This window comes from Saccoglossus kowalevskii, chromosome 3, assembly GCF_978046115.1.
Source record: "Saccoglossus kowalevskii chromosome 3, keSacKowa6.1, whole genome shotgun sequence".
Classification (NCBI taxonomy): Eukaryota; Metazoa; Hemichordata; class Enteropneusta; family Harrimaniidae; genus Saccoglossus; species Saccoglossus kowalevskii.
In genome coordinates this window covers 30865937-30883985 of record NC_140643.1, presented here as the reverse complement: position 1 = coordinate 30883985, position 18049 = coordinate 30865937, and the positions used below count along the sequence as shown (strand labels likewise).

Sequence of the window (18049 nt, the reverse complement as noted above, 5' to 3'; positions counted from 1 at the left end):
ACTGAGCATGTGAAGAATAATTTAACATTGTTTACAGTGATAACTGCTCATAGTCGAAACGAAGCTTACCCATTCACGCTAGTCACAATAAACATCACACTCTTGAATAGGCGTCAATGACTACGGTAAAACTTAGACTCTATTTTAGGCATTAGGAATGATTGAAATGACGCCAAAATACACCTTAAAAGTCCCATTTTATTTTTTTTCTAAATCCCATCCCGAATTTACGGCAGAATCTGGTCCCTCAAATAAGGGACACGTGAGCTTTGATTCTAACCGGATATATTGCACTGGGTCGGGGAGATACAAACTTTTGTGTATCTTTCAAGTTGTCCAATGGGTACCTGTACTTCGATCATTCGCAAGTTTTGCTCGGTGGTGCGAGACAGCTTTGTTTGCAACCGGACGAACTCCGTTTAATTCAATGAAGCAAACAACTGACAATGCTAAAATAAATTGCAAAGGTACGCTAAAATTAATTGAAAACAACCAAATAATTTCAATGAAAAATAAATCACAGGGAGAGGTAACTTGATACATTACGGTAACAACTCTTTCGACGCGCTGACCGCTTCTCCGCGTCTGATGTTTTGCTTTCCTTGTCATAATACTTACTGATTGATGATTTTGTTTTGATTTTTGAGTTTTTTAGCCTGCAACACGGCCACGACCTTTGCTTTTTCCGTGAAAAATGGGGAAGTTTACGTAAATTTGACGGACATTCCATTTTTTAAACTACCGAAGCACACTGTTTAGCACTCCTGTTTTTTTCATTTGCCGATTTCTATTCAGAAAAATTCGACCGCTCGAAAATGCACCTTAATTTTGCACTCTTAAAACATGTCAGATTTCCAACACTAATTATTTAAAACCGGTCGAAATTTTAAAACTTTTACGTTAGGAGCTGGAGCTCTCTTCTTGCAGGCGACCGTCGCCGGTAGTACAACAGCATGTTTTGTACGTACATCCGTGCGCTGATTGTCTGCGACTGTCTTAGAAAATCCCTGAATAAGGCGTTGCCAAAATCGGAAAAATAAAAAAATGCCTCCTTAAAAAACGAACATAATTCAAATATTTCTTTTAACAAATATGTTGCAGTGGGAAAAATGGGATTGGAAACGATGAACAAAACTTCTGTGCCTCGCGTTTCGATTCTAGGATTACGCGATTATTCATTATTGTGCGTTCGCTTCCTGGAGTTGGTTCTCAATACTACATAAAAATCATCAAGGATAAATAATTTAATATCCCACTTTGTACTCTTCACGGTAAACCATAGGCTCTGAAATACTCGTAGATTTTTTATTGAAAATACATCGAAGAGAAGCCATGTTTTGATCGTGATAAAAGGTCACCTTCCTAGGACCGCCCCCTGTTTAATAATTCATGAGATGACGTTATATTTACTGGGCATTGCCACGTGTTTTTACCGACCCCATCAAAACACTGGTATGAATGACGTGTTTCTGATTTATATATTCAAGAGCAGTTGTTCTGGTCCAACGATTTTACATAAAATGTCTATGTCTATACGTCAACTTTCAATTTCAATAGTCTAGAAAGTATGACAAAGTATGACAAAGCAGTAAATCCCGGTTTAACGCACAAATATGCAAATTAGCCTTTTTCTCGTCTTCTATTTTTGGTGAATTCTTGGGTTTTAAATTAAAATAGCTGATAGACGCTTTGGCCATTTGCCTCGAAATTTTCACACATTATTGACAAGGTGTTCCCCCTTCAAAATGCGTCCGGACAGTTTATTACGGCGAGTGGAACAAAATAACAAGTCCGCAATTAACATGGATATATAAATTATGCAAAAATAGAAAAGAGTGAACTTTGAGGTCATGCTGTGCGACTTTGAAAGTCGTTAGAGAGATGAGTGGACGCATTTGAATTAGTAGTATATCAAGGTATCCAGTGATGTAATTTTACCCACAAATGGACTTGAAGTTTTTAAGCTAATTTTTTTTAAACCACTTTTGTCCAAAAAAGCATATTTTTGACCCAAAATCAAAAACGCATTCTGGATATTTAAAATAAAGACAAGTTTTACAAAGTTTGTATAATAAGCTTTCAGAAAATATATAACATGTTGGATATATAATACCATCTTCATTGTCTAATTACTCAATTAAAAAGCAAGCCAAATAAACTGCATCTCTACCTTAAGAGATGCTTTTATGTACATATTCTCTCAGAGTAGTCAGTCAGCTGATGTGTCTGCTTGGTAAATCTGATTTTTAAGCTTGTTTGTACATGATTTATCATTTAAAAGACATCAATAAAAATTGCAATCTTTAAACAAGAGTCAGATTGTCTGTGAGTGCATGCCTGTTCTATATCATTTCATAAAATAGTTTCTAATTATATATATTGTGTGTTCACAATTTGTTTGTGTTATAAGCAGTGACATGTGGGTCATCAATTCTAACCTTAGAACCTATCTACTTGCAGATAATTGAAAATGTGTGTATTGTTTAAGGCTTGCATGTCTAAATAGTATGTGACTCATTAATATTAGATGGACTGGGCACGAGAAAGCTGTTTTATTTGTTTTTATTTGAAATGTTTTGTGCGTATCACAAGCCAACTGATATTAGCTGGACATCATCAGTATGATGTACTTTTGTTGATGGAGTTGTTAATTTGAAGACAAATTACTACATAAAATAGTTTTGAAAGTCTTGTACATCTTAATTACACATGAGTGCAAAAGAGATCAGCATAGGGAAACCTTGATAAATTGTTTGTGTCATTCACTATGCTGCTTGTAATTAAAATTAATGTTCAATAACAAGCTACTTATTATCAATGAGAATTTCATTTTGCCAGAATACTCTGTGGTGCTTGAATCACAATATTTATTTGAAAAAATTAAAATATAACTCCCCTGCAATTTCAACATAGCGATTAATGCTTCATATCACAGTCACAATCCCAGAATGTGTTTAGCTTTTCTGTTGTCATTATCAACATACTGCTTTCTTGAAAGTTGTTATTTTTGAACAAAGAATTTGTCATAAAATGTAACATTTACTATAATCAGGATGACATGTGGTGTTGCAACATACGCTCCCCAATGCCTGTGGAAACATTAGGTTTAAGTCTCTCAAACCTCCAGACATGTGTGGCAGGAAGAAGATAGGATTCTTTATCACACTCAGCTGTTCACTTCTGATTAATGTTGTACAACTGGTTTTGTATAGCATGTAAAATGTATACTTGTAAGGCTTAAGCTTCTTTAATCACTAAAGGGAGAAAAAGTGGATTTTATTATTTAAAATAATTTTTTATGAAAAGAAAAACTTAAGTGGGCATGTTGAAAGGATAATAACTTGAGGATAGGATTAAGATGACTGCGATTTCATTTCTATCCATCATGAAATACATATATTACCATAGGCAGAATGTGTCATTTAACATACTTAATTTTACTTTATTAATATTTAATTCTTATTGCTTTAAGCCCTCCTATCTGTGACTATTAACGCAACATCCTTTTCTGTTACAAGACACTATCAAGTGCTGCAGGGAGGGGTAGCTGTGTTTAGATATCTGACATGTATATGCCTCTGTACCTGTGCTAAACTTTATTCTCCTGTGTGTATCACCATCTAAGCTGTCAGTAGACATGCACATATACTATTATTTAAAATACAAGTCAGATATTCTAAGCTTGTGTAGCTTGCTTTATTTTTGTAGTCTTTTTTTTTTTTTTTTATTCTATTCAGTCACAAAGTGTTCTGTTGATACTCTGCAAACCTAAAGAGTAGATTGTAGTTTCAAATGAACCATTCCACAAACCTGCAACGATATAATGATTAATTTATCTCTTACCCATTTTGTTCTCAACATTTCGAATAATGCCAGCAATATTAACAAAAAAGTTCTACTTAAATAGAACCAGATTTTTGTCACAATTTCAATTGCACAAAGCAGTATTAAATATTTTCTTGAAGTTGTTTTCAAAATGTTAATTGAAAAAGAATAATACAAAGCTAAGCATGCAAAATGTAGGAGGAATTTACAGCAACTCCGATGATCGATGGGAATCTGATTTTGTTTTCAACAAAAGAATGAAAAGAAAATCTTTTTAAGAAATAAATGGGAAAAAACAAATCTGAAAAGAATCTTGTGGATTTCTAAAAGATGCACTACACTTTCCTTGTTTTCATATCCATGGATAAAATAATTCAAACTATTGAAAAGATGCAATCTACGTGGTTGTATGTACATCATCTGTATGCGGAGCTAGTAAACGTAGTTGTAGGTAAGACGCCATCTTGTAGAATAAATCATTCATCATGATTAGAATTATTCTGAAGCACACCTTGCTGATAGATTATAGCTTTAAGGTTGAATATAAAGTGAGTCAGGATGAATCAGACCTGTTTATTAAAACTATAACAGAGACAAAAAAGCGACAGACTCAATTTCGTTGGCATACGATACTGTGAAGGTTTCTGATGACAGATCGTGATAAGCAGACATCAGGAAAATGTAGTAGTCTTGTTATTCCAGTTTTCCCTTTAGATGCACAGACATTTCTATCTTGCATTTTGATCTGAGATAATTTTGTAGACAAATTGATTTCTAATGAAATGAAATATTCCTGAAAATGTATTGTCAGCTCTCATGTTAGATCAAGCTAAAGTTCAGTAGCTGCTTTCGCAATATATTTTATCCATGTTATTTGGGGCAAAAATTATGAATGTTCATCAAAAATAATAAAAATTCTTGATTGATTGGTTGAAATTGATACCCCCCTCCTCCATTAGTATGTTGATATAAACCCTCTGTTATGCTCAAAGAAAAGCAAGACCAGGAAATTTTGAAGACAAAATGTTCTGTATTCACCTGGCAAGAAAACAATCATCTGATTTACCCATCATGCACTACAAGTATATGATTATCATTTATAATGAATTAGTCAGCCAATGAGGACACAGGTTAGTTGGTCATCTGCTACAGTGTAGCTAAAGTACACAATTGAGCTGTTGTAAAATATTTGCAGTCATTGGGGGCATATCAATGTAATGTCTAATAAATCAACCTGCATGGACTTCCTGTTTGATGACTACATAAGAGCATCAAATTTTCTCTTTCAAGAAATTAAATTATTTTAATTTAAAATGAAAAAAGAAAATACCGCTGTAATCAACTAATTTAAAATTAATGAAACTAGGCTGAATTTTCTGATCATAAATAAGTGTGAATTTCATTTTTTGAATTGTGTCTAAAAGGGAAATGTATCCCTTAATCAGAATAAGAGCTTGTATTAAAGTAGACATGTTTTTAGAAGTGACGCCCATTGAATCTGCTCCAAAATGCGATAATTATTGTTTGTATTCTAAATAAGTATTATCACAATTCTCCTGGGTAATCCATTTCAATCATAAAATGTTATCAAGGTGTCAATAGTTTCTACCTTTGGTTGCCATGGTGATATTTTGTGAGACATGAGACTGCTATGAATCATGATTAAAAAACTGAGATGTTCACACTTGGGAAATTACTTTCATCTACTAAAGAAAAATCTAAATGCATATCGAGGTTATACTATGCAGTATTATCATGATTTTCCATATTTGGGCGAAGTGTGACATCAAATATTGTGATATTCGTGTTGTGACATTAAAATCACTAATATACAAGCTTTTGTCATTTGCATTAACAAAATTGAGTTGCAGGACTAAAAATATAATATTATAAAACTAAAATAAAATACTTCATTTCAAGAATGTATCCAGTTTCCATTATTTTTACAAGTGGCTTTACATGTCGTCTGTACGTGCCTGTCTCCTCATTCAGCTTTAGATTGTAAAACAAGTCTTGCACAAATTGATGGTGTATTATTGTAGCAGTATTAACTCCCACAATGCCATTGGATTCTGAGACAATTCTGTGCATAGTCGTATGGCTTGCTGTAGGAGGCAGGCAAGGAATACACTCTATCATAATCAAAATGATTCAAATTAGTATTATAATATACTATTGTTCAATATTTAGGCTTTGTGTTCCATTGAAGTGCCTAAGTCGTCACACCATGGTTATGGGTTCCATATAAAACATGTTGCGTGAAATATGAAATTGTCCTCTACGATAAACTTAAATACATGTATGTGAATAAATAAGCGTTATTACTGATAGTAAAATTTTTAAAAGTAAAATTGAATAATGGATAAGAAAAATAAAGCTAGCAGAATGTGGCAATAATGACAAATGACTCGATCTGCGATTCTTCTCACAGAGTGACATACATTTGTTCTTACGCTGCTTGGTGTTAAAAAAACATCTAACTTGTGTTTCATTTCTCATTGAAGAAAATAATGGCAATATATTCAAGGAAGTGACGTAGATGCACCCAAAAATAATTGAATATTTTTTTATGGAGTTCATTATTTGTTTGTGATCAGGTTCACTTTATATTTAGTACAATTTCAGTAAGATTTTATATTATTTGTGGGAAAAACTAATTTAATTAAAATATTCGTGGAAATTGAGATTTGAATTTTTAAGTAATTACGAAAATTATAGTCACTTTAATATCCCAATATAACGATTACATATATTTTTTTACAACAATTAAAATTGAGCCAGTAATAGTCAGTCATAAATCATATAGGGTCAGGATTGACATGTGATAAACCTTTGGTTTAGCTTGCCATGGATGGTATGGCATTGTGCCCACTAATGTGAAAACGATGTCACATCGCTTACCATTTATGTTCATGTTTAGATTTAATGAATGACAAAACACGTGTTGTCTGAGCTTAGCATGATGAGAGATTGATTGTTCTATTTGGGTGAGTCAGATTTGTCTTAATATTCAGGCCTAAAGCATTCCACACTTGACTCAAAACAGAAAGTGAACTTAAAAAAGTAATTTATTTCTGATGTGTTAATATAAAAAAAAAAGATGTAAAGAAATATATGAAGGTTTATATATTGAATAGAATGAAAATGAAAGCATCCCCTGACAATGTTTAGAATTGCATATTACTAAGGTCATTTTCTCTGCCATTATAAGCAATCTCAATTTATTTCTAGAAGGGCATCTTGTGTAACCCCTTTGTGAATCCTAATAACTGCCAGGGTGTTTGAAATTACATGATCTGATTGGATAAGACGTAATTCTGAAATTGTCTCATCTAATCTTCTTCAGTGACATTTGAATCAAGGGGAAAAACCCTCCTGACTTGTGGCAATTATATAAAGAAGTATACCTGAGTATTAAATATAATCAAGCAGATCATTTCTTATGTTTTCTTATTGTATGATGTCATCCCATTTAATTTTTCCATGAATATTCGTCATTGATTAATGACTTTTTCTTTCAAATTATTCATGTGAAATTGGTGTGAAATCTCTTCAGTATGTTGTGAAGAAAAATTACACACTAGACTACTGTGAAACACTTGGAAATAGCTACATGCTGTTGCAGCAAATTTGACCCCATGCATGAATGAACAGAATCTTAGTTTAGCTAAAGTACCAACAATCGTATTGTGAGAATATACTTCGTTTTAAATTAGCGACATCTTGATTAAGAAAACTTACAGATTAGCTAAATGAGCTAAAATTACATGCTAGCTAAAAAGACGCATTATAGATTGCTCGCCAATCATTGGCAAATTAGGTGAGCCTTCTTTTGTATTTGTGGAGGCATGTTTGGTATTTGATAATTGTACAATAATTATTTTAATTTTAAAGCTAAGTAATTTTATTTCTTTAAAAATGTTCTCGTGGTCATTTGATCAAACATTTAATCATTGGTCGAGATACTGATGTGTTATGGTTAGATATTTTCTCTTTTCCTTCAGTTATTGATTAGACTATACACTCCCAGGGCAATAGGAATTCTGTGTTTTGTTGTACATAATGTGTTTCCAGTTTAAAACACTTTTTTTTTTCTTGAGCTTTATTCTGAATGTTTGCTGTTGCCGTTTCCATTCCACTGAGTATTCATCCATTTATGGAGCAGCGCCCTCTATGACTAATCATTACCAAGATCTCAAGGGAGTTAGTGATAAATTAGCCATGTCAGGAACCCTGTGTGGTATAGCTTTGATAGACTGTTTCAAAAATGCACAGCCTGATTACTCACTTGACAACTTATGGTAATTATTTCTGTTTTAAGTAAACATGACTGCTATTAAAGAGATGCATGTTCTATAGGGCTTGTTTGAATTATTGTCTAGGTATGCCAGAAGTTTCTTTAAAAGCTGTGCTCACCTTTTGTGGGGAGCATCTTCGGTACTCTGATTGCTGTTTCGTGTCTACAAAAATGGAACATCATCCCATTTGTAGAATAATATAGAATTGTGTGCATCTCATGACTGACTCCTTTGAAAGCTATACATTTTGACTCATCTAACTGAATTCTGAGAAAATATTATGCTGGGCTGAAAAGGTTATTAATTCAAAGCACTGAAAATGATGCATATTTGCTCGGTGTCTTTGTAGTTAGAATTGCTATATGGTTGTATGAATCTGAGATCTGTGACAGGAAACCTTGTTGACTAATGAGCAGCATTCCAAATAGACAAGTGATGTTTAAGATTCCCCCAGCATTGTCTGATATCTTAGCGAGTAGCAAGCGAGGTTTGACTGAAAGGTTGAATCACAATCTTTCCACATTTAGTGAATGGAATTGTTAATTTCTTAGGAGGAGATCTTTTCCCACTACTAGAGCAGCTATTAAAGGCTATATACTGCATTATTTTGCTATTGTTTTCTTGAATGTTTACCTTGCCCCTATCATTAGATTAAGGCATACAAGGGTAAAATGTCTATACTATTTTAGTTGCATACTTTTTTCTTGAAGACTGACCTCACCAGAAGTCAACAAGCTGACTGAGCTTGATTTGGGGGGATTCCATTTCGACTTGGGATCATTATAAAATCAGTCGTGTAAGAGGCACACTGATTAGGCAGCACACAGATGTTAGCTCATATTTATTCAAACCCCTCCTTCTGAAGGCCCTTCATTGGGATTATTGTTGAGAATGGACTACATATGGTCTATACATGTTGCAATAATTAATAATTGCACACCCCTTGATGACAAATGGTACGTCTCACATTGCAATAAAGCTTGGTGTGATTTCTAAATAAAACCCCATTTCTGAGTGTGAAATGTCAGTATAGCTAGACTAATAAAAAATATAAATGACCCTTACTGACATGTGTTCCCTTGTGATACCTGTAGTTTCTTACATCTCTTTTATCTTTTCGACAAGGTTATCTTGTTGAATGTTTCAACTGTCACATTTCCGGACAGTTTTACATCAAGTGTCAATTTTAGAAAGGAATATGATGATCAGTATTTGTAAAATTGAAACAAAAAACAATGTTGATGTGATGGTGGATAATTTGAAACCTCATCAGCTGATGATACTTGATGTTCTGTTGGTAAGTTTGGAAATGATATGTCATTTATTAGTTTGTGTTTGGCTGGAAACACAGCAGAATTATCAGTATTTAGTTGGCTTATTATATCTGCTTTTTGAGACAAACATATTCTGACATGATTTCTCAGACAGTACCTTCTAAACACAAACAGACATTTGTAACATGTATGCCAATAACTTGCTTCTTATGGCAGTACATTATTTGAGCCATATGCCAAATAACACTGTACCCCTTATGTCAGTATATTATTTGAGCCATATATGCTAATTAACACTGTACCCCTTATGTCAGTATATTATTTGAGCCATATGCCAAATAACACTGTACCCCTTATGTCAGTATATTATTTGAGCAATATATGCTAATTAACACTACCCCGCAGTGTTCTCCACAATCCAAAATAGCTGGTGGGCGGCCTAATTAGCATAAATTTGCATATTAATTTGCATGTCATTTACATACATCTTTCTAGCATTCATGTCATGAAATGCAATACACACTAAGTTATTTATTATTCTCTTTTTAATTTAATTGAAACATGTTACATTTTTTTGAAATACAAACAGATTGGTCGCTATTAATATTTACGAAATGCAAAAAGTTTGAAATCGGTGATTTATACCATGGAACTATAAACTATTTATAGTTCCATGTTTATACGTTCGCAAATTATTCTGCGTTCAAGAAATGCAATTCGAGTAACCAAGAGCAAGTACGAGTTATAATGTAGAAAATATACGAGGTGATTTGTTCCCGACGCCAAAACGGACGATTTGTCAAAATAAAACTCATAACATTTTTTATTTGTGGCATCAGTACTCACCCGTGCCGACGGACGGTAAGATGCATTTACGCATGTACGGTCACGATACGTTGCGTTTTCACACGTTGTTTTGGGATTCAAGAAAAATGCTAGCAATCGGCAAAATAAAAGAATCTGCTATGTTCTTGAAAGATTAGACATAAAAAATGGATAAATGAAAAAAAGTATGTGGAAAAGATAACTAAAATATTACTCAATTACAAATACTCGCGGTAAACTAATCCGGCAGCCATGTTTGATGTTTATTACCGCTTTCCGAATTCAGTACACGAACACCCAGAATGCGCTGCTCCCCTATGCAACTTAGATACTAAATCGTTACAGCGCCAACACCGGTGGGTGGCCGACGGTCGTTGAATGGGGTCGGCCAAAAGGTTACCAGTTTGCCTTCTCCATGCTGTTTTCACGATGAAAATCGAGCGAACGTTGTAAATACGGCTAGAATTTTAATTTTTGTTGGAGTTTACATGCAATATGCTAATATATTTGTTTATTTTCTGTGCATATACATTTTGTTCGTATTTAATTCTTTCTTTCGTGATTGGAAGACGATTATTAAAAATACAGCTGTAAATTGAAACCACTGTAGTTGCGTATTGTGAGCAATAAGTGGCAACAATGTCGGGCGATGATGAATTCAGGCGATTGACACATTGCCATGAATACACTTGATAACTGCTTGCAGACTTCCAGTGGTCATTGTTTATGTTTGGACTCTTGAAACAATAGCAAAATAAAGGGTTGAGCAACTACTCTTTTGTTTAGGCTTGGGAAGAACAATGCAAGCTTTTTACAAATAATTTCAGCTGGATGTACGTTGGTGGGCGGGTGTTGAGAGTTACTAGGCGGCCGTAAAACTTGATGGGCGGGCCGCCCACCTAAAACCCCTTGTGGAGAACACTGACCCCTTATGTCAGTATATTATTTGAGCCATATATGCTAATTAACACTGTACCCCTTATGTCAGTATATTATTTGAGCCTTATGCCAAATAACACTGTACCCCTTATGTCAGTATATTATTTGAGCAATATATGCTAATTAACACTGTACCCCTTATGTGAGTGTATTATTTGAGCCAGGTATGCTAAATAACACTGTACCCTTTATGTCAGTGTATATTAGAGCCATATGCCAAATAACACTGTATATCTTATGTCAGTACATTATTTGTTAACACATTTTGTTTGCTGTTTGTTCTTGGAGTGATATTTCACAAATATTTTACAAAAAGGAATGCAAGTTTAAACCATATTCAATACATTATTTAAACAATATTTACAATATATCATTACTTTATTTAAGCCATATACGCAGTACACCAGTACGTTATTTAAGCCATCTTCACAACGCAATAATGCCCTGAGCCTATCACCATACTTGAAATGACACGTCAAGCATTCAAGTATGTAAGAAAATGTCATTTCACATCTTCATGGGTGCCTTGGGAATTTCAAATAATGTAGATGTCTCTTAACCTTCCTATCTGTATATTTCAAGGTATGACCTTTGCTATGTTCTGCTATTGAGATGCAAAAAGGTGTGAACAGACTGTAAAATTAACATCATAAAAATGAACTGCAGGTCACTTAGCTATGAATCAGACCTGATTCAACTAATCCTAATTTGTTACATATTTGATTCACAAGTACCTTCGTAAATAATTACCTCATTACCCCTCCCTATATTAATATAATTATATTAATATATAAAAAAAATATATATTTGTATTAATATAACTTGAAAGCGTGTTTGCTATAATATTGAAATATTATTAGTAATAACATTTGTTGATAATAATTCTCTATAATAAAATAATTATCTTTATGGAAAGACAAACAAAGAGTATTATCAATTTCTAGAGTGCTTGTGGTGTGGGGAATGATGGCCAACTCCGGGCATGTGACTGTCAAATCATTTTCCTCATTCTTTTAATGTTTATTATTTTTACAGGTGTTAACTGTGAAATAAGTTTAACTGAAGGTCGTTGTTCAGAGGGTGGTAGTATATGTCGAAATGGTGGAAGTTGTATGAACTACATGGTGGGAGGGTTCAACTGTTTCTGTCCACCTGGAGAAGAATATGATGGGAAATTCTGTGAAGTTACAACACGGCATTTCCCAGCTGGATCATTTGTAACATTTTCAGCATTACTGAATCGAATTAGACTTACAATTGCACTTAGGTAAGTCTTCATACTCATGTATATTTACAGTGGGGAGAATTTATTATTGTACTCTAAGCAGCAAAAACAGTAGAATTTAGTCATTCAAAAAAAACATGTATGTGTTAAAAAAAGTGCAACTGTTATAAAATGTGTTATGACGTCTTTTTTAATTTGGAAAATGTGCGAAAACTCTCCTTGTTTACATCAGACATAGTAACTGTGTGTATTGTGTCACAGAATTGAATCATGTCACTTGACACACAGGAACAAACCTTGTAATTTTCAGGCTCTATAAATTGTGACTACATACAGAAAAAGATATATAACAATGCATGAATGTCCATCTCGGCTACCCTACTCAATAGTTGACATGATCACTTATTAGCAAATGTCTTATAATAATCTTTTATTTTGAAGCATGTGTAATGTGTCCTAAGTAATTATTCAAAATAGCTAGACATTTCAGGTAATGGCTTCTTACTGATAGCATAGAAGAAAATATTTATTGGTGATCTTGTAGTGTGAAATTACCTGTACATATATGCACCCTAATACCATAATGCTGTAATCAAGATTCAACATCAAACAACACTATTTAAATATGTTTCAAAAATACTCCGTTATCTATCTACCTTTGCTTCTTTAGATATTATATTGTAATTAATATTATACGTGAATTTAAAATTAGTTCTTTTGAGCTGTTTGTATCAGTTGATATTTCTGGTCTTCTGAATTCATATTAGCTTTATATGAAATAATTTTTAAGTGACACTAAGCTAAAAATGTTGTTTACTTTGCGTGTCAGTGACTTGCATCCTTGTATCAGGAAGTCATTAAAATCCCATAGAGGCGCAAGATAGGGAGACTCAAAACAGGATACCATCATTAGAATATTTTGTAAAATAATGTCTGTTGACCCCCAAATTGAAAGAATATAAATGTTATAAAATCTTAATTTTGTCTGAACCATCTTGTGGACTTAGCCTTGACTTTCTTAGTGTAGCTGAAAACAAAGCTAAAGTGCATGCATACCATGCCAGCCATTCAATACTTTCAAGCACACATTTCACAAATAAACCACATTTTAAGAAGCTCCATCTGTGTGAGATTAATTGGAAGTTGCCTGCAAGACAAGTCGATATCCATAGCAATGCTGATTGTTTCCCTTCCAATTATTATATGACATAGAAAGCCTGTATACTTGTGTATTCTGCTACAGCCTTCGCACTCTTCACAGCATCCCAAGGCTGATTTGCATTTAATGAGATGACCAGTAGGTAGATTCCCAAGTTATTAATCTTATGTTAGATTTGTGTATTCTGAATTGACCGTCCCTAGCTATCTGCAATGCCCAAGAGGATCCCAAGCATTGATGGACGCTATCAAAGATGTACTCTTTCTTTAGGGGGCAACAATCTTGTTAACTTAATTGCGAATCATGGAGGCATGTTATAAGTAAATTAGACGTGTGTGGGGAAAATGAATCCCCTGTACATTCATTAAATTATTTTGGGCTAAATTTCTGTGGCATTAGAAGACTTGTTAGTGTCAATATTGTGAGGAGATTACTAGGGTGGGATACTTGTCTTTGAAATATTAATATTGTGCAGAGTATCATTGCTAATGTAGTCCAGTTTTTTGGTTCATCGGGCAACATTAAATCGAAAATTCATGAAATGGTAGTCAATACGTCTACTAAGTTGTAAACTGTGCTAAGCCAATGAATAGTGTAATTTTCATTACATTTACTGCTTTTCACCGCACAAATACTGAAGGAGATTATTTCTGAAATGACACTAATGTTATAAACTATTCTTATTTGCAGCTTTGCAACGTTAAGCAAGAATGCTTTACTATTCTATAATGGACGGTATAATGAGAGACATGATTTCATTGCATTGGAGATCATCAATGGTCAGCTGCAGTTCTCGTTTTCTACTGGTGGAACCACGGCCAGAGTTACTGCTTCCATTGCTGGGGGTGTCAGTGATGGCATGTGGCATGCAGTCACTGTTGATTACCATGCTAGGGTGAGTGCTTTATAAATGCTTACCATATTTGTTCTATTAGAATCGCATATAAACCAAAAATTGCATTGGCTTTATACAAAATCATTAAAATATTATTTATTCTGACCATGGAAAAATTTATGTAATTTATGTAAGTGTATGTGCTACTAATAGAACAAATATGGTATATTTTTTGTGGTTTGATTATGTGAAAGTCTGTGTTCCTCCTATAATATAAATGAATTGCCCATGATGAATATTAAAATCTAATTAAAAAAAATATTTGGGGGAAATATAAAATACTGTGTTTATTGTGACTTGTGTTGGCCATTGACACACCTCCTCTTTCATTTACATAAGCGCATGTGCTTCTGAAAAAGCAAATATTGTATTTGAGCATCCAAGTTTGGTGTTATACAATACATGATTGTAACTTTTGATTTTGTTCATACAAAAATACAGCAAATTATGCATGAAACCAGATCTGCGATCACATTAACGGACGCTTAGCTGAAGTCAATGTGTTCTCATACTGCCTGATAAAAATAAATAATTTAGTGAGAGATAATAGCTAAAATGTCAAAGAAAAACATTTTGCGTTATGCAAACATTTATATCCAGGGATTTACGTGATATAGAACTTCCACGACCAGAGTATACATTGAAAAGTGTTCAAATGTGATATCCATTACCTGGAAAGTGTTGAATGGCGGTGATGTAGTTTACCTCATATAAAGGGAACATTGGAACAAGTACAGATATGGTTTTTTGGATAAATGCGAATACATCTCTTTACTGAATGGTGAATTCTGTTTTCAGTGCTTGATGTATAATAATATCAGTGAAAATAAATGACAATGTGTTCAACCAATTCAGATTTCAGGAAAATAGATTACAGCTAAAACAAAGTAATTCACTGAATTCAGAATAATTTTGGTCATTCAAGGCCTGCTGAGTTAAAATAATTCAAAGAGGTGATTGAAACTTTCATGTAGTTTGAGGAAAACAAGAAATGGCATTAAAAGAAATACACGAAAGTTTAATTTCACCTGTGTAACTGATTTGATTTGTCTTGTGCATGCCCGTACATTAATCATAACAATTTGTCACCAACCGCTCGCAGTTCTGCATAAAATGTAAACAAACTTAATTACTAGGATATATTCCTGTATCACAGCAAGTAATTTGCATTCTGATGACATTTGTTCAGGTCGGTTCAGTAAAGTGGAAACAACTTTTCAATTTTATGAACAATGTACTGGTACCGACAATTATGATGGCAGAATATTTCTTGTGTATTTGGTTGATTCATTTCAATTATACTAATATATATCCTACGGGGTATGTTAAAATGAGCTTGAGATATAAAGGTGAATGTCTCCCTTCGTTTTAGATGATCACAAGTCGGAAGTATAAGGGAAAGTTATAAGATAACAAATTGGAATATCTATCCCATGTTTAATGTGAAATCCACCGAGCACACAGGTGTTCATGTTTGTTCTTATAAAATGGGAATTGAAGTATTTGCATTGCTATTTCACTCGCAATAGCTGTTGTAGTGGGTTAATATCATTTCAAGCTATGAATAAAGCATTTGAATTTTAACTATACGCTGTAACATATTCATGGAAACTCTGGTTGGCCCAACTGTCAAAACATGACCTGAGAGATCTGAAGTGATGACCTCATTTCCTTGCGACATGAAGTTGACTTGAGAACAATTGCTATTAAATTAGATTATTGTGTGAGTGTAGCAAAGACTGATATGTCGTATTCTATTGTCTACAATTTTAAATTATAATAGTTGTATTTTTACAGTGAATATTGATTAAATAGAGTGTGAAACATGTTTTTTTAGCTCCGCTGTCGACTTTGTCGAGCGGAGCTTATCATATGAGTGATTGTCCGTCGTCGTCTGTGTCAATGTTTTACTTTTTCGACTTCTTCTTGAAAACTACAAGCCTGAATGCTTTGATACTTGGTGTATATGTACCTTGGGTAGACCTCTCTTAGGTTTGTTCACTTCATGTTGATATCTTCAATTCTCTAATTTTGGTGAATATTTTTGTCATTTTTGGTAAAAAGTGATATTTTCGACTTCTTGTTGAAAACCGCAAGTGCAATTGCTTTGATATTTACATATATAGGTACTACATGTCGACCTCTCTCAGATTTGTTCATTTTGTAATGATATCTTCAATTCTCTAATTTTGGTGAATATTTTTGTAATTTTTGGTAAAAAGTGATATTTTCGACCTCTTGTTGAAAACCGCAAGTCCATTGGCTTTGATATTACATATATAGGTACTACATGTGGACCTCTCTCAGATTTGTTCATTTTGTGATGATGTCTTCAATTCTCTAATTTTGGTGAATATTTTTGTAATTTTTGGTAAAAAGTGATATTTTCGACTTCTTGTTGAAAACCGCAAGTCCAATTGCTTTGATATGTTATACATATAGGTCCTCTCTCAGATTTGTTCATTTTCTAATGATATCTTCTGTTCTTTAATTGCCATGTGCATTGCTAACAGCGGAGCTATCTCAGCCGACAGGCTGCTTGTTTTAATAAGGAAAGGTATCTAGAGTGATTGATGGAGGTAAAACTGTGTTTCAGTCCACACCGCAAAGTGTATGCATTTCGTCTATTAGTTGAGGATTCTGTTTGGAAACCAAATGTGGTAATATCACAAATTACACAAGTTAGGGATAAGAACTTCACACTGGAAATTGGTTAATCATGAGTTACCATGATACCTGATTACACTGGCTGAAGGTAGCTGTCATGAATAAACTAGAAACATTTCATGTACAAATAACTCTAGAAGCAAGTAATCTACCAGATTTCTTGGATTTTGCTTTGATTTGAGTCCCATTGTGTTTGAACCAAGTTTGCAGACATGTGGATGAGTCACTTCCTGTCTACACATGAATGATTTCAGTATTGTTACAATAGGGACACTGCGAGAGAAGTTGTAATTTCGGCCAAAATTGCTTCTATTACGTCTAATTCAAGGAACTCAGGAGTGCATGCTTTGACTAAACTTCTTTTGACGTTCCACTCGCCGACATATGTTTCATGTAATTGATAAAATGATACGGTGATTGAATTTAGCTGTAAATTACTGCCCCTTGTTTGTTGCGTAGTCATGTCTGAACTACTAGCTGTAACATTCTTGATGGACGAAGTGTGAATCTGTCATAGTCAAGCTTGCAGATCTTAAATAGTACATACTAAATATGAACTTTTAGCTACAATTGTTTTCATTTGTCTTTTTGTGACAAGTCGTATGTAAATCATAATGTGTTTCACTAAACTTTGTTCTTAGAAATATTTTACCTCTAAAGTCCAGAGTAAACGGAAAATGCACACACAAAAAATCCAAATATTTTCTAAATATTTCTAGTTTGAACTGTAATGAATTTAACATTTTGGGTGTTATTTGGTATAATACATAAGAATCGAATTACTAGTATTGTCTATTTTTCCCTATAATTAGCAAGGTATCCCTGGAAACACGTATTATACCATAATAATATTAGTATTCAGTGGCATTCTTGTTTGTAAATGCATTAGTCCTTAAGTATTGACTTTAAGATGTACGAAGATGTTAACTTTTGTGGTTTTAA

The 18049-nt window shown here is 33.6% G+C and overlaps 1 protein-coding gene across 6 annotated transcripts in view; it reads left to right on the top strand.

Annotated features, from left to right (window-relative positions):
- LOC100369058 (cadherin EGF LAG seven-pass G-type receptor 2) overlaps positions 1-18049 on the top strand; it is an 86342-nt gene that overhangs the window by 37495 nt on the left and 30798 nt on the right. For all 6 annotated transcript variants that reach the window (XM_085497040.1, XM_085497042.1, XM_085497041.1 and 3 more), the window contains exons 4-5: positions 12197-12428; positions 14236-14440. In XM_085497040.1, the coding sequence (XP_085353166.1) occupies positions 12197-12428; positions 14236-14440 (437 nt within the window). The remainder of the gene's footprint in view (positions 1-12196; positions 12429-14235; positions 14441-18049) is intronic.